This window comes from Durio zibethinus, chromosome 12 (assembly GCF_047325235.1).
Source record: "Durio zibethinus cultivar Kanyao isolate XHJ-2024 chromosome 12, ASM4732523v1, whole genome shotgun sequence".
Lineage (NCBI taxonomy): Eukaryota > Viridiplantae > Streptophyta > Magnoliopsida > Malvales > Malvaceae > Durio > Durio zibethinus.
Genome location: NC_143173.1, coordinates 15,344,116 through 15,368,199, shown reverse-complemented (window position 1 = coordinate 15,368,199; position 24,084 = coordinate 15,344,116). Strand labels below are relative to the sequence as shown.

Genomic DNA, 24,084 nt, shown 5'->3' with positions numbered 1-24,084 from the left:
CCTAAAATCTTAACCCAATTTTTTTCTTAATAACTGAAATTTAATTTTCAAAAAAATAAATTCGATCATATGATGTTAGATCATATTGGGTTCTGGTTGCGCTACCAATCTTAGATATGTTAAATAATTAGTGAGATTGATTTAGTTTATTTTAAACTAAATATAATTTTTAATTTCAAAATCAATTAATCATAATTATAAAAATTAAAACATTTATGCAATAAAATAAACTTTTTTCTAAAAAATTTATCATCACCGTCTATTGTATAAATATATTTATCTTATATGAATATAAAAAATCAATAATTGGCCATTTTTTAAATGTAAAACTAGCTTCAAGAAACTTTAAAAAATAAAAAATTATCTAATTAATTGAACACTTATAAAAATATAATTTCAAAATATATTGAAAATATATTTTTTATAAAAATTAAATTATGTGGATATAATAAAAGAACAATGTTTCCTCAACGGTCTACTAGCTTGCAGCGCCAACTGCCAAAATTTTTTTTTACTGCCGTGAAAAAAGGCCACCGACCTTCTGGTCTCATCTTAAATCTACATAAGCTCGAAACGTGTCCGGTTACAATTGGAAAAAAATTTATGATCAATTTGTTTATCAAATAATCTTCTTTGATAGCATTAACTTTATTGAGATTGACCGCTTAGAATCCTCACATTTCACCGCCTTCTTTCCATCTCCACTCTCCTCTCCAGAACCACAAACTCCTTTCAGTTTCCGATTATAAATTAATAAAACCTTCCAAAAAATTAAAAGCAAAACAAGAAAAAGAGAAAAGAAAAACCGGAGGATGGCTTTAACGACGTCGCTGACGGCGGCGATTCCGGTGACTGCGCTGAGGGACAACAGAAGAGTAGTAAAAACGACGACGTATAGGAGAAAGCAAAGGCAGCGGGGAAAGCTGCAGCAACCACAACAACAACGACAAGTGCAGATGGTTTTTGGTAATTTTAGTCATTTTGGTGATGTTGTACAGAGAGACATGGAGTTCTTGAAGAAAGGAGTTAAAAGAGGAGCGGAGTGGGCGAACGAAACGTTTCGGATTCCTCAGGTGAAGAAAGCTTTGGACGACTTTGTTTGGCTTCGAAATTTCGAGGATCCTCACTTCTCGCCGCCTGCGCAATCGCCGCTGTGGCCTCAACCTTATTATCCAGGTTAGGTTTGAAACTTTTTTTTTTGCCAAAGTAGTAATTAATTAATTGTTGAAAAATGTAATTAAAGAGAAGGAAAATAAAGAGGGAAGTGAAGGAAGATAGGAGAAAATTCTTTTTGATTTTTTGATTTTATATTTGGTGAAATTAGTAACTAATTAATCAGTTGCAAATTTTATTTAAATTTCGGTGGTGTTTGGATTGAGAGAAATGGAGAGAAAGAGTAGGAAAATGAAGAGAAAATTTTGTTATATTTTCTCATCTTTGGTTTAGAAAATCAAAGGAGGAATGAACAAAGAGAAGAAAAATTTTCCTTTATTTCATTGTGATTTTTATATTTGGTGAAATTAGATGAAATTAATTAGTTTTAATTTAGTCTATTTTAGTTATTGATAATGGAATATGATTTTTTGATAGAACTGTCTGGTTTGGATTTGATGATGGCTGATCTCAAAGCGTTGGAAGCCTATGTTAGTCATTTCTACTACCAATCAAAAGAGTGGTCAAAGCCACTCCCAGAAGCTTATGATGCAGAAGAAGTAGTTGATTATTTCCGTCGTCGGCCTCATGTAGTGGCCTTTCGGCTTCTTGAGGTTGTTAAAACTATTGATCAACCTTGTTATGAACTTCTTCTATTTGTCCTTTAAAATGGTTGCTAAAAATGTAAAAGTAAATGGTAAAAGAAAAAATTTTTATTGATTAAAAATAAACAAAATGACTAAAATGGCTGTCTTTGAAGTTTTGGATAACAAAATGAAAAAAATCAGAAAATGAGGTATTGATTCTAATATAAATATATAATTATTCTCGACAAAAACTAAATCATGCATTTCAGTTTTTTAGTACTTGGGTTGCCATGATTGAACTCTGGTCACTAGAACTAAGAGTTTAGTACTTTACCAACGGACCACATTGACTAAACCTAAATCATGCATTTCAATTGCCTCAAAAATTACAATTTTAATTTTTACTTCTTTAAAAGTTATGATTATCTGCTTTTGTATCTTAATGTATGTCTTACTTTTTGCTTCTGAAAGGAAAAAACAAGCAGATCATTTGGAATGAAAAGCAAATGAAAGCTTTGAAATAGTTAAGAGAATAACATTTTTGTGAATAATAAAATAAGATTTTTTTTATCTAGAATAATTATGTGTAAATGTGTATTACATTGTAACAATTTGTTTATTTTAATCAAATATGTATTTTCCTTTTGTTTATTGCTTTTAACTTGTAGTAATTTCTCAGAATAAATAAGCAAAATGCAAATAAAAGAAAGAACAACCAGAGGAAGTCTAAATTGTATAATGAGGGGTGCTTATTAGTTAATATGCACATGGGGCAGACAAGGCATGATTATAAACTTATGCACTTTGTAATAAGATAAAATAACGGGATCTATAACCATATAATTCCTGAATTCTGTTTTGAAATTCAATCTACTTCCTAAAATATGCCTTTCTGAGATTAGCTACATTTTCTATTAGATTTACTGTTCAATGTTCCCGGCCTCTCTGATATTATTGCTATGAAAAATTAGTTATACCAAGCCATTCTGTTTGGGCTAACTATATTGTGTTCTGCTAGGTGTTCTCGTCTTTCGCCTCTGCCGCGATTAGAATTCGAATGTCTGGGGTAAAAGAGTTCTTAAGACCAGGTTCAGCTAAGGGTATTGATGAGAACTTGTCGCAGTACAACTTTGGAATGGTGTTAAAAGAAACAATGCTAAGCCTTGGTCCCACTTTTATCAAAGGTCAGAAATATGGTCTAGTTGAAGTTTGTGCACTTATTTTGCTGTTTGCATCTTCTTGATAGTTGTTTTTCATTGAGTTATATGCTGGGCATTTTATTTTTCTCCTGCAGTCACTAGCTTACCATTATGCTAGTTATATGCTTTTGCTTACTGATGCAGTTGGTCAATCCCTTTCCACAAGACCGGATATTATTGGTCCTGAAATTTCCAAGGTAAATTATAGAGAATTTTCACATTCTATATTTGCTGTATCTTATGTGGGAACCTTTTAACATACTATTAAATTTTGGTTAATATAGTTTCTTGTAATGGTTAGATAATTCACTTCAGCAAAATTAGGCATTCCTCCTATGCATTTATGTATGTCTTTAATTTCAATTTTTTGTGTTATATTATTGACTAAATCTCATAAAAAATTGAATAACTTGTTTTTGGTTTTTAAATTGTTTATCATGATATGAAAATGCTTTGTGTTTCTTTTCTTCATTTATTAATTGTTATGGTTCAGACTTCAGACTTGAGAATTTCTGCTATTAATTTATGCTTGAATGTGTGCTAATCTGTTTCTGGGATACATGATATAGATATGAAGTTTCTCATCTTCTCCTTGATTTTCTACAGTTTTTAGTACACCTAATGCTTTGATAATCTGGGTTGAGTTATGATGGCAGGCATTATCTGAGCTACATGATCAAATTCCTCCCTTCCCAAGGACTGTGGCTATGAAAATTATGGAGGAAGACTTAGGTTCTCCTATTGGATCATTCTTTAGTTACATCTCTGAGGAACCAGTAGCTGCAGCATCATTTGGTCAGGTCTGCTATTAAATACCATATATCATGTGATCTCTATATTTTATTTTTTTTCTTATATAAGTCACATCAGTGCATTTGTTGTGATCTTGTTTTAATCACTTTTAGGTCTACCGTGGGAGTACTCTGGATGGTTTTGATGTTGCTGTGAAAGTTCAACGTCCTAATCTGCTTCATGTGGTAGTGCGAGATATTTATATTTTACGCCTTGGGGTAGGAATTTACATCCTTAACAGTGTTTCTCTATGTGGTTGAGCATTCAATTCCTTAATGATTTAAACTTAGTGATTGAGTTTCTTTTTTCAGCTGGGGCTGTTGCAAAAGATAGCAAAGCGAAAAAGTGACCCTCGTCTATATGCTGATGAGCTCGGGAAAGGTTTAGTTGGGGAACTTGATTACACTTTGGAGGCTGCCAATGCTTCTGAATTTCTGGTATTGATAGCATTATCTGTTTAAATTTTTAGTTCTTTTGGGAAATATAAATACATAACAGAGAAACTTCCAGGAAAGGTTACATATTTTTAGTCACCATAAGGGGAGCTTAGTAATTAAAGTTGGCCAAAGTTATCTCCTGTGAAATATCCTCAGCCTGCTGAGGCCTTCCCTTGAAAATTAAGGTAGAGATAAGAGAATGAATTTTTTGCAATAGATTAACTTCGGTTGGTGGCAGATCAAGGATTTGGATTAGCTTTTTCCTTACTCGCATCTTTTTTCTGTTGCTCAGTTCTTGCCTTGGAAAGAGTGTACTTTCTTCCTCTAACTGGATGTGTCTTCTACAGGAAGCTCATTCTCACTTTTCGTTTATGCAAGTTCCAAAAGTATTTCAACATTTATCTAGGAAGAGAGTTTTGACCATGGAGTGGATGGTTGGTGAGAGTCCAACTGATTTACTCTCTGTAACTACGAGCAACTCCATCAACCATGGCTCTAAATATTTAGAGAGGCAGAAAGTTGATGCAAAAAGACGTCTTCTTGATCTAGTGAGTAGCGATTAGCATATATTTTCTTTATGCTTATGACTTTTATTAACTCTATGCTTAGTATGTGATACTTTGTACGCAATGGAGTTCTGCTTCTGACCTGTCAGTTTGTGACTGACTATGGCAAATGTATAATCACATGAATTTTCAACCAAGCTGAGTGATTTGCCTGAGAATAACTGGGAGTGATTTCAAAATATCATATATCTTTTATAAACAAGTATTGCTCATTCTTTCTTTCTCTCTCTTTCTCTCTCTATATATGTGTGTGTGTGTGTGTGTGTGTGTGTGTGTGTGTGTGTGTGTGTGTGTTAAAGTGATAAACATGCTGTCAGATTATTCATCAATTGGTACAAAGAAGCTTGCTATGTATATGGTGCAAACTAGAATATCTTCTTTTATTTGTCTGCCAAGAAGTTGTACAGATAACATCAAACAGCATTGCTTAACTAGCAAAAAAATTTTGGATTGGCAGTTGAGAATATGAGTAGGAGATGGACGTCAAAGGTTTGAACTATATTTAAAATTTGAAGGCCTCTAATCTGCTGTTTTGAATAAATTGTCACATTTTGGTATCACGTCAGTCCTCCTGGGTGCCATATTAGGGCACTTAGAAGCGACTTATCTACCCATAGATTTTTTGTACCAAAAAAAGATTAGGGCACTTAGATCGGGATTGCATTTTTTTCCTTACAGTTAGTGGCTGTTAAGAACTAATTTTCTATTGACAAAAAAAAGAAAAGAAGCTAATTTTATATAGCTGGCATATGGAATGCTTTGCCATTGTGACCTAGCCACAATTTATTTGCAATTGATTGGTATCTTTTCTGCTATAACTATTTTAGGTTAACAAAGGAGTGCAGGCATCGCTTACTCAACTCCTTGAAACAGGCTTGTTGCATGCTGACCCACATCCTGGAAACTTACGTTACACAACATCAGGGCAGATAGGGTACACTTGACTTGCCTTCTATGTGTTAGAACAGCTTCTGGTTTTGCTTCACTAACTTAACTTTCTTTTTCGTTGGTAACTTCTACCCCAGGTTTTTGGACTTTGGTTTGCTTTGTCGAATGGAAAAGAAGCATCAATTTGCGATGCTAGCATCCATAGTGCACATAGTAAATGGTGATTGGTCATCCCTTCTTCAAGCTTTGACTGAAATGGATGTTGTAAGGCCGGGAACTAATATCCGGCGCGTTACAGTGGTATGATTTACTCCTTTATGACTCTATATACAAACTACAAATTTGTTTTTAAGCTTAGAGTTTCTATAGAGGACTACATGTTCTGCTATTTGTTGATGCTATAAAGCCAAGTTCATCTTGTTGCTCTTGTCATCTTGTAACTGTTTAGATTCCTATCAATGGTATTGACGGCTGAATTTTGAAAATTGTTCAGGATCTGGAGAATGCCCTGGGGGAGGTAGAATTTAAAGATGGGATTCCTGATGTCAAGTTCAGTAGGGTGAGAATCTCATCTTGAACCTTACTCTGTGTAAATATGCTTAAATGATAGCTTTTCTGCATCTGAATCAAATTAGTAAAGTTGTCAATTCCAACTGGATTTTGATTGAAACCTTTCACTGTTATTCAGAAAGCATGTAGGTTGATAGATTTCTCAGAACATAGTGTCTGTTTAACATCAATGGATAATCAGCTAATTTCTATGTACAGTAATACCTGCTATTGGTATTTTGTTTTTATTTTGTATTGAGTTCAAGCATGATTCATGTTTAGAAATAAAAATATAGGTGTTGTTTATCCTATTGGGTTCATCATTGCTTTTCTGTTTTTGTTTGTGTTCCTTAATTTCAACTTAAAAGCCAAAAGTATATTTAGGCCTATGAACTCATAATGACTTATAGACTATCACATTCTCTATAGTCTGACATGAGATATGACAAATTTCTATGCTGATTTCATAACATTGATTCCTTTGGAAATGCTTATTATCATGCTTTCCCCTTTTGACTCTCCGTGCTAGCTAGTGCTTTTACATGATCTGCCTCACTGACCCCAGCTAAATTAAAACAAAAGTTTTTTTTTCATACTGCTTTATATCTCCAAGTGGCTGATTGTCATATTGTTGAAGGTTCTGGGTAAAATATGGGCTGTAGCTCTCAAATATCATTTCCGCATGCCGCCATATTACACACTTGTCCTGCGTTCTCTTGCTTCCTTGGAAGGCAAGTTATTGTGTTCTGGATTTCTTAGTTTTGGTTTGTTTATTTATTTGGTCTGAACTTTGATGTTGATTATTCTTTTTCATTCATCTGGGTTGTAAAATTGTAATCTCAGGACTCGATACCTTGTGTTGCCCAAAGACCTTTGAAAGTGGTATAAAGAATGGAAAGTTGAAGAAGCATTTGGTTAAAAAGAATTCAGAAGTCTGTAGTGCATAATTTTGATAATATTTTAACTTAAAACTTTTATACGACAAGAAGAATAATGTTGCCTTACTACTTTTATCATTACTAATGGAACCTCAGACAGAGGAACGAAGCCTAAGTGATTTGAATGATCCACATAGCTGAACAGAGCTGATTTGTGAATAGATCTGAAATGACTTCAGTTGAGTTCAGTCAGTCCAAGTTTTTGGTGTTCCCTTGTTCAAGATCTTCGTGAAGAAAAGACTTTGAAGGATTAACTTATAAGAGTTCTGGAGAAGAATTAAAATATCAATCATAGGAGTGAAGTGAACAAATTTTCCCTTGTCAACTGGAATGGCTATATCTTTAGTTTTAGGTTTTCTGTCTGATAGGTGATATGACTCTGCATCTGCTTTCATGTCCCATTTTCTAAAATGAAAAAAAAAAGAAAAGAACTAATCTATACATGATAATTGTCAATATTCTTTTGACCAAAGTGGGCTGGGAAACACTTCTGACAGTGTATCTTAAGTATTTTTCTTCCATTCCCCATGTTTATTTAATTGACAGCTGCAGTTTTGTTTTAATATTCATGTAGTTCATCTTGGTTCTTTTATACCCAGCTTACATAACACCCCAACTGGCTTTAATTAACCAAACATACTCCATGATATTCTTTCAGGTTTGGCGGTGGCCACAGATCCAAGTTTCAAGACATTTGAGGCTGCTTATCCTTTTGTTGTCCACAAACTTCTAACTGAAAATTCAGCTGAAACACGGAAAATTTTACATTCGGTAACAGTTTGACACCATAATTTATTTATGAGCTATATGCCTGTACCACTTTATCATGCATCATTATTGAAGTCTCTGTCAATAGATGTTAACAATTAGTAACTGTTTTGTTCCCATGTACAGTCCTGCTATAAATGAAAATATATTTTAGGTTAGTTTTTACGGTATTAGGGTATGGATGTTACAGAAAAGGAACTAAAAGCTTTCACGATGTATGGGAGTTATGTGTTTGAATTGTACTCTGATCTACTTCTACTTAATCACTATTAGCTTCTCAAAATTTATATTTTCAGAAAGGTGAAACAATAGTTGCTTCTTAATTTCCATCAATGTAAAGGGCATCGTGCAGTTCTTAGGACATTACTGTAGTGGTCACTGCTATGTGGGGCACTGAACTCTGGTTTCTGTTGGTCGCTCCAGGCAAACATATGGAGATTTTTAAGTTGATTTTGGAATTGATTTTGTTGTTAATCAATTTTAGTTTTGCCTATTCAGGTGGTTTTGAACAAAAAGAAGGAATTTCGTTGGGAGAGGCTAGCAGTTTTCCTCAAAATAGGTGCAACTAGGTATGATGAACTCTCATGGTTTACCATTTTCTTTTCATATCACCAATGATGCCATGACCCATATTATGGGGGATCCCGCCCATGACTGGCACCTCCTCCATTTTCCATTTCTGTATGATGTTGTTTTGAAACTGACAAATCAAATTTACTCATAGAAGTTTTAAGCTTTGTAATTTGAAATTCATGTATGTTTAGAGGTATTTACTGTGCAAATACAGTTTGAAAATAAATCAAAAGGGGGGAAGGAAGAGTCGTTCATTAACAATTTAAACAGTTTTATTTCGAAGTTATGCATATTTGGAGGCATTTTCCATTGCATATTCTGTTTGTAAATATACCAATAAGAGGGGAAAGAAAAGAAAGGAAGGGTAGTAGAGTCAGAAATCAGGGTCCTTCCGAATAAAGGGCACACGGTGAAATGAAGTGTTTATTTATTGAACACTAGTATTTTTATCACAAGCATCACTCCTGAATTCTTTTTTTATTTTTTTAATTTATTTTTAAACATATAGCTGTATATTTTACAAATAAATAAAACTAATAAAATGTACATTACTTGAAATTTGCATTAACATGTAAATATTGTTCCATGTACAAATTATATTAAATTAATAAAAAGGTGTGGTTTAAGGAAATGTTTGCTTTAGGAGCAAGCCATGCCTGATTTTCATCATCTGCTCTCAGGGCAGGCATTCTAATGAAACTTTCATTTTAATTTTGATAGCTTTTAATATAGTGTTTAGTTTTCACTTTTGGGCTCTAATTCTGATATTTTCTGCAGAAAAAGTTTGCAGCGGGTGGTAGCTTCGAGTGGTGAAACTTCCTTAGATAAGTTAGCAAATAGGACTAATGGTGTATTTGACATTGCATATCTGTTGCTGAGGCTTTTGCCGTCTAAGGAGGGTATGGTGCTTAGAAGACTTATAATGACTGCTGTGAGTACCATTCAATTTGATTCCTTTTTCTTTCCGAATTACCGCTTGAACATAAAGAACACTACTTTTTGTTTTTGCGAGTACATTAAGTTTGATTTTTGGAGATGGAATGCTGTGTTTCCTACCTGCATATTGATGAGATGGTTGATGGCAAGTTGCCCCTGAAATGTGCACCTATTTGAAAATGTTTTGAACTCTGATAGGCATTCGAATTTCATCAATATGTGTATTACCTTATATTTTTTACCTGGAAGCTGGAATTATTTAGTAAATTTGTTGGGGTCATCGGGATCGAATGTATTCAGAGTACATCTCTTTGCATGGCTACCCATCCAAGTTGCAATGATATCACCATTGGCTATAACTAATCTTTTCTCAAATATGCATTTTGCATTTTAAACTCATTTTGCCTTTGCATGAACAGGATGGAGCTTCATTAGTCCGAGCTGTGGTTTCCAAGGAGGCGAAGGTCTTTCGATTCCAACTATGCAAAATCATTGCTGATATCCTATACCAATGGGCGTTCGAAGCTCTTGGGCAAGGTGTGCCAGCTAGCCAGTATAGTTACCGGTTAAGGTTGGCTGATGGGCCTCAGAATAGTGAGCTAGGTACATCTTCTAGATTAGCTACAACTACAACCGGCAATGACTACCAGTCCCTTTGGAGGGACAGACGACTGAAGGTGATCTTCTTCAAGATCCTAAAGTCTGCAAGAAGAGAACCGGTGTTAATGTTAAGGTTTTACTGGGCTTCATTTGTAATGTTCATTGCTGCTTCAGCCCTGGCTTTTCATCGGCTTTTAGTCTCTCTGTCCGAAGCCTACCTCGGCCCAGTGTCGTTTTCTTCCAAACGTTTCGCAATCAGTGCATGAAGCTTTAGATGAATCCTGCAGAGAGTGAAACAACCGGAGCTGATCTTTGGGAGAGAGAAGCTAATATTATATGCTATTTATGGGACGATGCCAATTTGCAAGACTGATGCAACATGTATATATAATATCTCTTTCAAGCCTTGAACGACCACCAAAGGGGAGATTTAAACACTTTGTCGCCAGTGTTCTTGCAGCAATGTTTATCATGTTCAAGGTATATGAATCGCAGCAAGGTGGAGGAAGGCAATAGCCAGCATAGCATAACTGTGGATTCCCAAGCTGACCGGTAACAATTTTGGCATAAATTTGTACGATCCTAGACCTATACAAGTAAGTAGTCAAAAAATTTCTAATTTCATCGTTCAACTGTATTCATAGATATATGATATGTCCAATATATAAATATATAATATTATATTCAATTAATATATTCAATTACTTTGTTGAATCTGAAAGTGACCCTCATTTCTAAACTAGGTTTTATTAGTGGAGATAATGGATGGAATTCAATTTGATTATCTGGATTTAGGAATAGTATTTTGTATTATGAATTTTTAAGAATTAATTTATAACTGAATTACATTTTTTGGAAATTGAATTGATTTTAATTAAATTTTATTAATTTAATTCGGTTTTATTTATTAATTTTTATGAATTAAAATTTTTAAAAAAATTTTGCTATTATTTCATATCATTTTAAATATATTTAAATAAATTTAAACATAAAATAATTTATTTTCTCTCATTCCTAGGTTTAATTCTCGAACTGACATAACAAGGAAAAAAAAAAAAACGATATGATTGAAATCGGTTTCCTTTTCATCTCAGCTATGACATAATTCTCTTTTTGAGTTTCAACTTATAAGGACATTAGAAAACATGTTTCAAGATTTTGCCATGGAGGAACAAGTGGGTGTGGTTGAAAAAGTAGTACGATCAAGATGGTTTTATTGTACGTGTCAAATGCAATCATCATTTATAATGTGAGGGTTTTTTTTTTTTGTTTTTTTTTTTATAATGATTAAGCATAAACGTTGTTCATCTTTCCAAATATGAACCATCATTAATTGTTTTTTTAGCCATTTTAAACTTTCTGTCCTCTTATATCAGTGGCTTAGGCAATAACTTGAGGGTCGAATCGTATCTTTAAAAAGAAAATCTTTTGAGTTAAAATTTCATCCATAAACGTGAAGAAAACTTATTTTTTAGGAATGGAATGTAAAAAATTAGATGAAATATTTCAGTTGTTAGAATTTAAAATTAAAATTTTGTGATGGAAAACATTAATTTATAAAATAATAATATCCAAATAAATTATCAAATTTTACTAAAAAAATAAAAACAAGTCATTTATGTTTTAATTTCAAGAAACTAAAATTCTAAATTTTTATTTCATTCTAATTATACCCAATTACCCATTAGATTTTGAAATAAATGAATAAATTCAATTATCAGAATTTTTAAAAGTAGCATTTCATCTAATATTTGTTATATAGTTCATCCAAATAACTTTAAATAAATATCTTTTATTAATTATATCATTCAATTAAGAAAATTTAACAAAAAATTAATATTTTATACCATCAAAATTGTAATTATAATAAAATTAAAGGTTATAATCTTAATTTTATATAATAAAAAATGGCTTATTTTTATTTTTGGGTAAAACTCAAGCTTTTTGGGTATTTTCTTTTTCTAAAATAATATTATGAATTATTTGTTATTGAATAATTCAATATCTAATGATTTTATAAACATTATAAAAACAGAAAAGCTACCTTTTTTTAAAAAAAACAAAACTAGATGTACGAAAATAAGAAAAGATTTAATGTACAATACTTCTTGTCTCACTATAAATGTACAATAGTACATAGCTGTCCGGTATTCCAAGTCACGCGCTTTCCTTACCCCTTTGGTTACTCCGATCCAAAGCGTTAAGAAACCCAAAAATTATATCAACACAAGAAACCCAGAAAAACAAAATCTCATTCTTTTACTTTCACTTCCATTTTCTTTCAGATTACTCCGCCGTTCACCGGAAAAGGATATCAACTTCTATACCATGAACTCTCCGGTAACCAAATCTTCATCAAATTTCCCTTCTAAAAAGCCAAAAAAATAATAATAATAATAATAAATTTATGCAAAATCCTTTTTTTTTTTAAATTTTGTTAAATTTAAATTTATAGGGAACTGGGATATTCAGTGGATTTACAAAGCTATGCAAGGGACTAGCAGTGATACTAATCGGTGGCCACATTGTGGTTCAGCTTCTTCCTTCCTCTGTTACTTATCTTGCTCTTATTCCCGCCAGGTTTTTCTTCCCAATTTCCACTTTCAAAATTTTTAATCATTTTTATGTTAATTTTATTCAATTTCATGTTACAAAATTTGGGTCGTGATTTAATTTTGGTTTTGGTTGCTCTTTTAGTGAAATTCCCATGTGGGATTTTAGTCAAATTTCATTGCTAGTTGTTCTAATGAATCATACTAGCCTTATTTATATATATATATATATATATATATATTTTTTTTTTTTTTTATTTTCCTTTTTCTGCGAATTGGGTGTTTATTTACCAATGGGTTGGTTCTAGTTTCAATTAAACAGTTGTTTCATCGTGCTTCATGGACTGACTTAAGAATTTGTTATTCAGATGTTTAGATCTGGCTTTTTGATTAGTCTTAGCATTTTCTTGATCTTGGCTAGTTATCTTTTGGTGGGTTTTTTTCTAGTTAAGTAAAATGCCTATGCTCTTTACACATGGTCACAGGGAGTGACTTACTGCTTTGTTCATTTGAATGCTTAGATCTGGATTTAGGAACTAGAAATAAACTATTAGCAATCATTATGTAATTATGTTAGTATTTTTTTAAAACTTGCTTGCTCTTTTTAAGTGAGCCTTTTCTAGTATTTATTGCTTTTATGTCTGTGCAAAAAGAATGATTTATGATTTTGATATTCCAATGCTTCGATCTGGATTTTGGTGCTTGAAACTAACGTTTAGAAATCATTATTTTTAGCACCTTCCTGCGCATGGCTGCTTACTGTCTGATCTATTGAAGTTTCATGTTTTAAACTTTGGCAAAGGGAGTGGTTTTCAGGGTTTGTTATTTAGATTTTAGATCTAGATTTTGAAACTTGAAGATGGATCTCAGTTTAAAAACCAGTGTCCTACCTCTTATTGGTTCTGGGATTAAAGCTTTAACAATGGTTTTGGATGAATTGGGAAAATCAATAACAGATCCTGTCAAAAGAATGGGTTCGGCATTTTGAGATCAGGGATCTCCAGTTGTAATTCATTCCATTTGATGTTAATAAATATTGAAACAAGAAGTAACATGTTAATATAAATTGCCTGCTGGGACTAGACTACGAAAAGTGTGCAAGTTGCCCTACTATTGTATGCTTTTTTAGCGCACATGATAAATCATGCACCTGTAACTTTATGTCTATCTGTGTTTGGTTTTGGATTCAGATATGTTGTAATACTCTTTTTCCTTGAGATGCAAGAGAGTAATGCTTTGGATTGCTATATTTCTTTCAAGGACTTAAACTTTTTTTGCCCGACCTGAAACTTATTTTGCAGGACGATTCCTTTTGGTTGGAACCTCATAACTGCTGGTTATATTGAACAATCAGTACATGGGGTATAAATATGTTTTATTTTACTCTTTATTTTACCTAATCTTCCCTTTTTTTTTTTTTCTCATATAGTTGTACTGATGGTTACTTATTTCTACAGGTGGTTGTCAGTACTCTTGGTCTTATTTTCCTGGGGAAGTTGCTTGAGCCTATATGGGGTTCTAAGGAGTTCTTGAAGTTCATCTTTGTAATTAACTTTCTAACTTCTATCTGTGTTTTCATTACTGCTATTGCCTTGTACTACATATCAAGGCAGGAAAATTACCTGTGAGTACTACAATCTCCCTATGTGTTTGAGAAGCATTTATTTGTGTTACTTCTCCTATGCCCTACTCTCTTCTGCTTGTTCTTTTTTGGATTAACGTCATGAATGACCTTTGAATTATAATGAAATGTTTAATGTGGTACTTGAGCTTTAAAAATCTCTAATGTAGTACTTAAATTATGAATATGTTAACTAATTATGAATATGTTAACTAATTTGATACTCACCCCTAATGTAGTTAGCTTCAAATGATGGCACGCGGCGGACAAATAAACCTAAAAGTACTACATTAGCTAAAAGATTTATAGTTTAGGTACCACATTAGCGATTTTTAAAGTTCAAGTATTACATTGAACATTTCACTATAATTCGGAGGTTATTCATGACATTAACCCTTCTTTTTTCCACCATTCTTCTCACTCTATTGTTTGAGAACTAAAATAGAATAAATTTATAAAATTGAAGCACTCTTTTCCCCTGTCCTTCTTTGATTGGTAGGAACATGGCGTACATTTCTTGAAGTTGATGAAATTATATTTGCAAAATTTAATTTAATTTTTTTGTCTATCATGTTTACAATTTTTATTCCTCTCAACCTTTGGTTCGTCTTTGTGCTAGTTACATGCCTCTTTCTGGCTTCCATGGGGTGCTGGCTGGCTTCTTGGTTGGTATCAAGCAAATTGTACCTGACCAAGAGCTGTCTTTGCTGAAAATAAAAGCAAAGGTAAAATTTTATATTGCAAGCACCATTTAATTCAGTTTGACATAAAATTTTTTCTAGCTGGGAATTCGCCCTTCACACACTTTGTTGATGTTTCCTATGCTATGCAGTGGCTGCCATCACTTATGTTGTTGCTTTCCATTGCCATAAGTTTCTTCACTCCAGAGTCAGCAACATACCTTCCAACTTTAATATTTGGAACATACATTGGCTGGATTTACCTCAGATACCTGCAGAGAAAACCAGAAGCAAAACATAGGGGTGATCCAAGTGAAGATTTTGCATTCTCTACATTCTTCCCTGAATTTCTCAGGTATTCTTTGGCTTTCTTTTTAGCACATGAAATGAAATGACAAGTTCATTGTAAGCTCTCTCTCTCTCTCTCTCAAGTGTTTCCCTGTGATTTGGTACAGACCAATCATTGATCCCATTACATCAATATTTCACCGGATGCTTTGTGGAAAATCTGAAGCTTCCACAGATGCTCAGGGTTATACCTTGGGAGGCGCAACATTACCTGGTTCTGACCCCATTGAGGCATCAAGGAGAAGGTACGTTTCCTTTTTAATTCTGGCATATTCCATTGACTGTTAGAAGGTTCTTTATCTGTCATGTACTATCTAATGAGTCTAACATACAATAAAGACACCATATATTTGAAAAGAAACTTTTTTCATGAACTTTTTCTCTTTTAATATGTTGAAAAATGGTTGAACTGTGTTGGAAGAAATAAGATGAACGATTTGGTTGACGTTTGGGCAACATGGTTTTCACAAGTGGGTTCATCTTCATCATAGAATAGGGAAAATTGTCAATGCAAAAGTTGGAAGTTATTAGCAAAAAGATGATGCTGTCTACCGAGATCTTAAATATAAAAGAAAGTTGGAATGGCACCAGGCATTACTTCAATTCTTCAACTGCATTTAGAGAGTTAAGTGACATCATTTCAAGGAAATATGTAGAATAAACTTGCCCTTGCACTATCTGAAGTAGGATAATTTAGGAATAAGAAATATGAGGGAAGCCAATTCTAAGTTACAAGTCAAACTTGCCCTAGAGTTCAACAAGTCTGAAGACAAAAGGCTTAAACTGCATCCAGGAGGAGAGCACCTTACTTACTGCGTTGTTATATTTACAAAACACTTGACTGCAGCAATGACAATATTAAGCCAAAACCACTGCATGTGAAGTAGTAATATTGGTGAATCCATTACACAGTTTCCGCTAAGATCTGGATGGGATTTTGATTTGATGTATTTTCTCTCTCTCAAGAAGGAAAAAAAAGAGAGGTGTCTTAGATTTCGTGGCGTGCTTGCGAGGCAGCTGTTGCATGAGATGTCTATGGTTAAGATATTAATGGCTTTCTTTATTATAACAAAACAATGGCAATTCTTATGAAAGAAAAGAAAATTTTGGTTTCTGACCTCTGTCACCTTGCAGAGAAAGAGGGGCAAGAGCACTAGAGGAGAGATTGGCAGCTGAGAAGTTGGCTAATCGACGGAATTCGGAAGAGTCACAGATAGAAGGCGCTGATAATGTTTGATTGCTCAGAAACTCCACCATCATCGATAACTACAGAGGTTATGCAATCTCAGGAGAAGTATCTTTTTGTGGACTCTGGTTAACAGTTCTGTTATATATTTTCCGTGGATCATGATTCTTACAGTACACAAATTGCTTTTCACTTTTGCTTTTTTTTTTTTTTTTGTGTTTTATGCACAATGATCCATATATAGAGTAGAAATGGAAAGAAGTTACCCTTACATTAAAATGGAGGCAAAAGTCCTTTTTTTGTTTTTTTGTTCTTATTTGAGGGTTGCTTGTATAATTTGATTTTGGACCATTTTCATTACACTTTCAATGAAATGTGGACCTTTTTCTGTGTACGAGCTTTGGGTTTTGTTCACCGTCTTTGCCCTCATTGCCATACATCTCTCACTCTTTTTGTGATCTTTTATGTTAACATGCTTCAGTGTTATCGTCATCAACATTCAACACAGACTTCAGGAAAACAGACTTCAGTAACATTTTCCTCCATATTTTTCCTTCATATTTTTCAGGCATGACAGTTTATGTATCCATATTTATTTATTTCATATCAAATACATGTAAAATATAAAAATTATTTATCATAATTTTAATTTATCAACATATTAAATATGAAACTTTTTTTTTTTGTTTTTATTAAATTTATATATAATTTTTTACAAAATTTTAAATTATATCATTTTTTTTTTCGTAAGCTCTTATATTTATTATCGTATTGTATTTAAAATTATCAGATATATCAGATATAATATTTCTTTTGCTCAGAATGCAATATAATGTATATTACAGTATAACGCACATATCTACATACATCGATCATGGTTTGAGGAATTAAGCATCCAAAGAAGAAAAAGCCCCTTTTTAAGGCAATGCATCAATCCTTTTTAAGGCAATGCATCAATTTTTCATTTGGTTAAACTCCACAAGGATTTATTGAATTACAATTTCAATCAAACAGGAAAAATATGAAACCCCTTTTTTCAATTGACTCAACAAATTTACAACTTCTATAGGACTTTATTTTGCAATTTTGCAATTACCAGAGAGATGTAGCAAGCAACTTATTGATGACAGATTTATTCAAAGTTCCTGTGTTTCTTTCGTAACAAGACATAAAATCGATACGGATTACCATTGGAATATACCTTGATTGAGGCCACTGCTATTAAATTCTGAATTATCTGCTCTTTCCTTGGAGCTTTACCAAGAAATTCAGTCAGGAAAAGACATGCTGGCTGATATGTAATGAAAGAATGGATTGTGCATATCAGCTCTCAAATGCTTTTCCACCATAATACTGTTCTTGGACCATTTTTCTGTAATCTGGAAAAATGAAAGGGAAAAATCATACTGAATCTGTTATCGATACAGTTAAGTTTCATAGCATAGCAAAAGTTGATTGTTGCACTGAAATTTAAAAGAAACACCACACTTTGCAAAAATCTGATGTTGTAGAACTGTGACCAAAGATTTCCCATTTACATTTTATATGGACATATGCTAGGGCTTAATAATGCTTAAGCCACAAAATCATCAACCTTAAATGAAGTTGCAGAGATCTCGATGCATAAACCAGGAAAGAACATCAAAACTAATTTCTCTCAACCATGTAAAATGGAGAAATATCATATAGCATATTATGGTGTCCCAAGTTCTACCTTCCTTATTGTTCCACAGTGCCGCCGCATAGGTGTTGAGAGGACTCTCTGGATTTGGCTCTGCATGTAAGAAAATTCTTAAGCTATCAACAGGACTAAGAGTTCATCTGTTTCATAGATCAAACATGTAGGGAAGAGCAAGCAAACCTCCTAGTAGACTTTGAACTGACAAAAGAATGGTTCGACAATCATAAGCAGAAGACCACTTATCCTGTAACAATATAAATGAAGAATTTATGAGTATCATGAAAACATTGGTAAACAAGAAACAGAACAGTAATTCCACCATACAAATATATAAGAATGCAACAAAAAGAGATAGTAAACAAATAGAGGGAAAATGGAAATTTTCTAGCAATTTCAGTGATTATAAACATGAAGAATTGTCAGATCATCTTTAAGACCAACCCTCTTCTTGACTATCCGAAAATTCTATACTAGGAAAGTCAGATGCAAAACAAACTTTCCCATCAACTATTCTAGGACACTCAAGGTTAGCTCCTTGCAACTTCAAAAATCCAATCAATTTAACTCAAAACATCCACAATTAGAAGAAAATGGATCAAATATTCTTTTTTTTTTCTTAATTTCATCAATACAATCTTCAGTAGCAAATAGTTTTATTAGAAGCTATGTATACCAAGTAAATTGATACCTGAAGAATGTCAAGGCAAATATTGCCAAACTGATCGATATTGGGATGAAAGCACATTGTCTCAAACTTTACTTGAGGTGGCTTGAAAGGATAGTCCAATGGGAAATGCAAGGAAAGTTTGTACGATAAACCCTCATACATAGTTCCCTTTCCACCCTCAATTGTGCCAATCCATGTAAAAATGCTTTCCCCTTCAGGAAAAGCAGACACTCCAAGATCTCCTCCACTCATCTGCAGCAGAAGACGATATCAGATGTTGCATGAAGCAGTGTTCTAAAAGGTTTTTCCCACATGGGGTCTACTTCATGCTACTAACTTGAAGTTTGATTGGTTACTCCATTAAATCATTTGACTCGATTTGTTTTCTTTTTTCTAATTAAATTGAATGCGTTTGCAGGCTTGTGAATATATATATGCTCATACAAATGTGGAAATGCATGCATTCAAGTCCATGTGATGTCACATTAAAATCTTCATTTCAAGTTAGGCCTTATTTTCCAGAAATTCATGCCACAGGCACAATACACAATGAAGCTTATATGAAACTCTTAGTGTTTACACGATGTATTATACCACCAGCAGCACTTAAGAGTTAAGACAAAATATATACTGTGGCCAATGCATAACCTAATTGGTAACTAAACACCTCCTCCACAAATGAGGTTCCAAGTTCAAATTTCCCTTCCCCCGATAGCCAATCAGGAGAAAGCAAAAAATTCAATACTCTGAAAACATGACAAAAAGCTGCTAATCTTTAACCCTTATTCGGTTTTTGCTAAAAATTTAAACCATTTCCGTATGGTGACAGTGTCATGTTTAAGATTGCCAAGTCTAAAACTAGGTTCCTAATTCCTTCTATAGATTGTTTAAACAAACCTAAGACCCTTCAAAATGACCATTTTCATTAACCACACTTAGTCAAGGTCTGATAACAATTGAGGTAAACAATCACTATAGATAAAAATATAGCAAGCCTTGCTTTCACCATATAAAACAATCACTATAGATGAAAATATAGCAAGCCTTGCTTTCACCATATAATACATCATCCAATGAAATAAAGGTAAACCCACATAGAACACGCAATTCAATTATAGCATCAAGTACAGAAATGAGGTTTTGAACATAGAACAGTGGAAAAGATTCACATACCATGAGAGCCATCAGCTCCTTTTGAAGCCTGCAACAATTTCATTACAGTAAACCACCCATATAAGAAAAGTAATCCGTAAATTCAATTAATGTTTAAAAAAATCATAAAAATAAATAGCATAAAATTATTTTTCATTTCTTATCCTTTCCATAAATTTCTGAGGAACCAAACAAATACCTGAAAAAATGAGATACATAGAATTAAAAAAAAAATTGTAAAGCATGAGAAGTTAAATTTTCAAACTTTCCTGATATTTAGAGAAAAGAAAAAAAAAAAAAAAAAAGGGACACCCCGCTACTGAACTAAAACAGAGTTAAACCACTTTTTTCACTTAGATATTAAACTAGAGCCAAAAAGAAACAAAATTTCCCGGGAAATGAAAACAGGAAAAAAAAAAAGAAAAACTCAAAAGGAAAAGATTTATTTCGTTCCCAAGATTTTCTATAGAATCAAAAGAAAAGCCAAGAAAATTAACAAAAAAATTCCTTTTCTTGTTCTTTTTCTTTGTCAAATTTTCGCGGGAACCAACGAGCAAAGTAAAAATAAAAAGAAAAATAAAAACTGTCTCTTACCTTTGAGTAACGGAAGTGGTGTCCACAGCGTTGGTAGCGGAAACAGGTTGTTTAGATGCAGCGGCGGCCGCATGGCTGTGATGCTGTCGCCCGGATGTCGACGAATTGTCCACCGTTTGATTGGGCCGGACTTCCATCACGACGATAAAAAAAAAAAAACCAACGATTGAAAAGAGAACCGATGAAATCAACGGTCAGAATTGAATGATCGAATTTCAAATCAAATTAAACGATTAATTGCTGAACCAAGAAACGTTTAGAGATTTATTCTGTTTTTTTTTTTTTTTTTTCTTTTGTTATTTTATGAATGAGTATAATGCAGCCGCGACGTTTGTTTGTATAATATTTATATATTAAAAATATAAAAGTCTTTTATTTTAAGATTTTTTTTATTGTTATTTTGATTATTATTGATATAAATAATAATTTCTGAAAATTAATAATTATTATATGAAAGAGTATAATGAAGCCACGACTAATTTGTTCCTATATTTTCTTATGTAAGAGATAGGATGATGAAGATGTTTAAACTTATTAAATTTTAAATTTTAATATTTATAATTTTTTATTTTTAAATTGTTACATTTTTAATAAAAAATATTTAAAGCTATATATACAAAATTATTTAATAAGGTAATATTTACATTAAATAAAAAAGGGTAATGCGTAAAATGAATAAAATAAAAAATAAAATTTTAAATATTTTGCTCTAATAAAAATTAAATTGTCTTTATTATATTAAATACTTAGTTGTAAAACTTTCATTTTATATTTGAAATTTATATATACACTTTTAATATGTAAAAATATAATAAGATATATTAATTTTATTCATTTAAAATTTTTAAAAACGAAATTTATATTTAACTATTTAAGTTGACAAAATATAAAATTTAAATTTAAAAAATTTTAAGTTCATTCATCAATGAAATGATTTTAATGCACTAAATACAAATAAATAATATATTAATATTTATATGGATAATATCATTAATAAATAGAATTTTTTTTTTTTTTTTAAAAGCATGGTAATAAAAACTCTCAGCGGAAGAATTTGCTTTTTTGGTAGGTAATCCTCGATAATGATAAGAAATTGATTTATACAATTTGAACGCGTATCACTTATATTTTTTATTATAAATTTATAATTATTTAAACATTTATTTATAAATGTGAACTTATATAAAATTTTGATAAATTTTATATAATTTTAAATTATAAATAATTATATTAAAATAATTATAAAAATTTAAATTTGATGTATTATTAATACATATACTCTACATTCTATCATTAAATTAAATAATATTATTTTATTAATAAATAAATATATAAAAATAATATATTTTTTAAATTTTAATTTATTAATAAAATAATATTATTTAATTAATTAAAAATATATAAATTATATAAATTAAGAATATATCGAATATAAATATTAATTATAAATATATTTTTTAATTTATCATATAAAAATATATTTTTTAAAAAATCAATTCACCTCCACCTAAAAAATGGACATTTTTTTAAACAATAATCTTATTAAAAGCAATTTTCTACAAATTAATTTTTTTTATATGTGAAAAGATAAAATAAAGAAAGGAATCATCTAAAACCACATAATATATATTTACAAAAGATAAGCATCAAATCAATCAATCATTGATATTTGATGTGTGGTTGATGTTGTCGTAGAAAAAAACTAAGCCAAACTTTCAAAATATTAAGTAACAAACAAATGGAAAATGAAAATGAAATAATTCTAATTCAATGCATATTGGACGGTGGTTCCATGTATTCTTTCATATGGCTTTAAATGGTGGGGCTATGATTCTTCCACATGGCTTTAAATCATTAGCTTTTTTCTTAAGTTGATTAATCAATGCTTAATTGCAACTCAATTAATTTCGCTCTCACTGTTGTTTCCATCCTAAGCTTCTTTTCCATTTTCATATGGCATTTTAAACTTTATGACTTGAAATAGAAGTTACGTGCACTTATTTTTTTATTATAAAAAGAGAGGTTTAACATCAATCAATTTGAGATTGGATTAAATATCATTTTAGAAAAAAATTTATATTAAATTTATAAATCATTCATAAAAAAATTATTAATAAAAAAATTTAAATCTAAAATTTATAAATAAAATATTTAAATTTTATCAACTCAACCAACTTTTATTTTTAAAATCTTTCTTAATTAATTTTTTAAATCATCATCTGCATAAATATTAGTTTTTTGGTAAATGTAAGCAATAGAACAATGTCAATTTCTGCTTAACAAACATTTACTGTGTGTCAACACATGTTTTATTTTTATCATATATATTTTGCTAATAAATCTTATTTATTTATCATATTTAATTGTTTGATTTAATTGACTGCCTTTTTTTTTTTTTTTTGTTGTACAACGTGGTTGAAGAAAAGAGATACTTTTTGAGAGTTAATAGTGCTAAAATTTACAATAAATAGAGCTTGGCTGTCTTAATCACGAAATTTTCATTTGTTAATTAACAAAGGTAAAGTAAAACTGAATGGACATCAATCTACTCAACTAAAATTACCAAACCCCATGAAAAGGAGAAAAAATTGAAAATTTGATCTAACAATAAAATTTATTTTATTATCAATAAATACTATAATGTATTTGAGAAAAAAATTATGAAGATTAATGCATCAACAAATTTCAATTATAAGAGTAATACTTTGTAACCATTAAATTTATATTTAAGTCTCATCTCGCAAGGACTTCATCTAATTTTATTTGACTTATTCATTGTTTATTTGATTTGTTTACCAGTTTCTTCTACTTGATTCAAGTGCATTACTTCATTCAAGCTGTGAAGTGTACAAATTTGATAGGACTTCATCTAATGATCTAGTCTTATATGAATTATGTTGGTGGTACCTTTGTTATTCATGAATGCAATTTCTTTTTTGGCTATATATGACTTTCTTGAAAGATAGTCAAGATGGAGATTGCAAGCTTGAAATAATTGTTGTTTTCAACTTAGTTGCTTATTGTTTGCAATGGAAAATGATTTTATTTGATCGTATTTTATATGTTGCTGACTATTTGAAAATAAATTATTGATAATTGTATTGATTAGGAAGGATGAAGGAATTAAATGGTACTGGAAAGAAAATCTTCCTCAAGCTCATTACAATTTTACTTCCAAACATTAATTCAAAATATAATTGGATTATATAATTGCGATGATTTTTTAAGCTGCCTTTGATATTTGTTTAATATTAAATGGTTCAGGTGATAAGAGTCATACCTTACAATGTTGTTCAGCTCTTTGCTTATGAAACTTATAAGGCAATAAAAGAATACACATAACCTAATCTTAGCATGGTACTTACATTGTATCCTTAGATGGAATTAGTCATTTGATTTCCATTTCTTATTGATTTCTAGAAACTTTTCAAGGGAAAAGATGATGAAGTATCTGTTATTGGGAGACTTGCTACAGGAATTTATGCTGGCATGACATTTACTTTTGTAAGTTTTACAGTGATTGAGCTTTTTTATATTTTAGTCCATAAGTCACTTGCTTATTGGATCTCGGTAAGGATTTTTATCAATTTATTTAATCTTAAAAGAAATTAGCATTAT

General features: G+C 31.4%; 3 protein-coding genes across 3 annotated transcripts; 2 read left to right on the top strand and 1 right to left on the bottom strand.

Moving 5' to 3' along the window:
- The first annotated feature begins 658 nt into the window (after window positions 1–658).
- On the top strand, window positions 659–10,699 carry ATATH8 (Protein kinase superfamily protein). Its single transcript, XM_022890564.2, has 16 exons — window positions 659–1,176; window positions 1,591–1,766; window positions 2,758–2,923; window positions 3,083–3,135; window positions 3,595–3,738; window positions 3,844–3,948; window positions 4,042–4,167; window positions 4,515–4,715; window positions 5,561–5,667; window positions 5,759–5,921; window positions 6,115–6,180; window positions 6,808–6,901; window positions 7,767–7,879; window positions 8,375–8,445; window positions 9,227–9,380; window positions 9,805–10,699. Exons 1-16 carry the CDS (start codon window positions 813–815, stop codon window positions 10,249–10,251), a joined length of 2,550 nt encoding a protein of 849 aa, XP_022746299.2. The 5' UTR covers window positions 659–812; the 3' UTR covers window positions 10,252–10,699.
- Window positions 10,700–12,139: 1,440 nt separating this feature from the next.
- Window positions 12,140–16,766, top strand: LOC111297107 (rhomboid-like protein 19). Its single transcript, XM_022891726.2, has 8 exons — window positions 12,140–12,325; window positions 12,441–12,565; window positions 13,839–13,899; window positions 13,995–14,161; window positions 14,778–14,883; window positions 14,991–15,193; window positions 15,294–15,431; window positions 16,321–16,766. The coding sequence occupies exons 1-8, from the start codon at window positions 12,314–12,316 to the stop codon at window positions 16,421–16,423; spliced, it is 915 nt and encodes a 304-aa protein (XP_022747461.1). The 5' UTR covers window positions 12,140–12,313; the 3' UTR covers window positions 16,424–16,766.
- A 506-nt stretch (window positions 16,767–17,272) lies between these two features.
- LOC111297126 (uncharacterized) lies at window positions 17,273–20,786 on the bottom strand. Its single transcript, XM_022891747.2, has 6 exons — window positions 20,467–20,786; window positions 19,894–19,921; window positions 18,742–18,972; window positions 18,234–18,297; window positions 18,087–18,146; window positions 17,273–17,751 (listed from the first exon to the last, which is right to left on the bottom strand). The coding sequence occupies exons 1-6, from the start codon at window positions 20,601–20,603 to the stop codon at window positions 17,696–17,698; spliced, it is 576 nt and encodes a 191-aa protein (XP_022747482.1). The 5' UTR covers window positions 20,604–20,786; the 3' UTR covers window positions 17,273–17,695.
- Window positions 20,787–24,084: the final 3,298 nt, after the last annotated feature.

Bases quoted from the DNA above. Each gene is read 5' to 3' on its own strand.
- ATATH8 (XM_022890564.2), top strand. From the start codon at position 813: ATGGCTTTAACGACGTCGCTGACGGCGGCGATTCCGGTGACTGCGCTG. The intron at 1,767-2,757 runs GTTGTTAAAACT...GTGTTCTGCTAG, and splicing joins TGGCCTTTCGGCTTCTTGAG to GTGTTCTCGTCTTTCGCCTC. The intron at 3,949-4,041 runs GTAGGAATTTAC...TTCTTTTTTCAG, and splicing joins TTTATATTTTACGCCTTGGG to CTGGGGCTGTTGCAAAAGAT.
- LOC111297107 (XM_022891726.2), top strand. The intron at 14,884-14,990 runs GTAAAATTTTAT...TATGCTATGCAG, and splicing joins TGCTGAAAATAAAAGCAAAG to TGGCTGCCATCACTTATGTT. The intron at 15,432-16,320 runs GTACGTTTCCTT...GTCACCTTGCAG, and splicing joins ATTGAGGCATCAAGGAGAAG to AGAAAGAGGGGCAAGAGCAC.
- LOC111297126 (XM_022891747.2), bottom strand. From the start codon at position 20,603: ATGGAAGTCCGGCCCAATCAAACGGTGGACAATTCGTCGACATCCGGG. The intron at 19,922-20,466 runs GTAAGAGACAGT...AAATTGTTGCAG, and splicing joins ACCACTTCCGTTACTCAAAG to GCTTCAAAAGGAGCTGATGG. The intron at 17,752-18,086 runs GTAGAACTTGGG...TCATTTTTCCAG, and splicing joins ACTGTGGAACAATAAGGAAG to ATTACAGAAAAATGGTCCAA.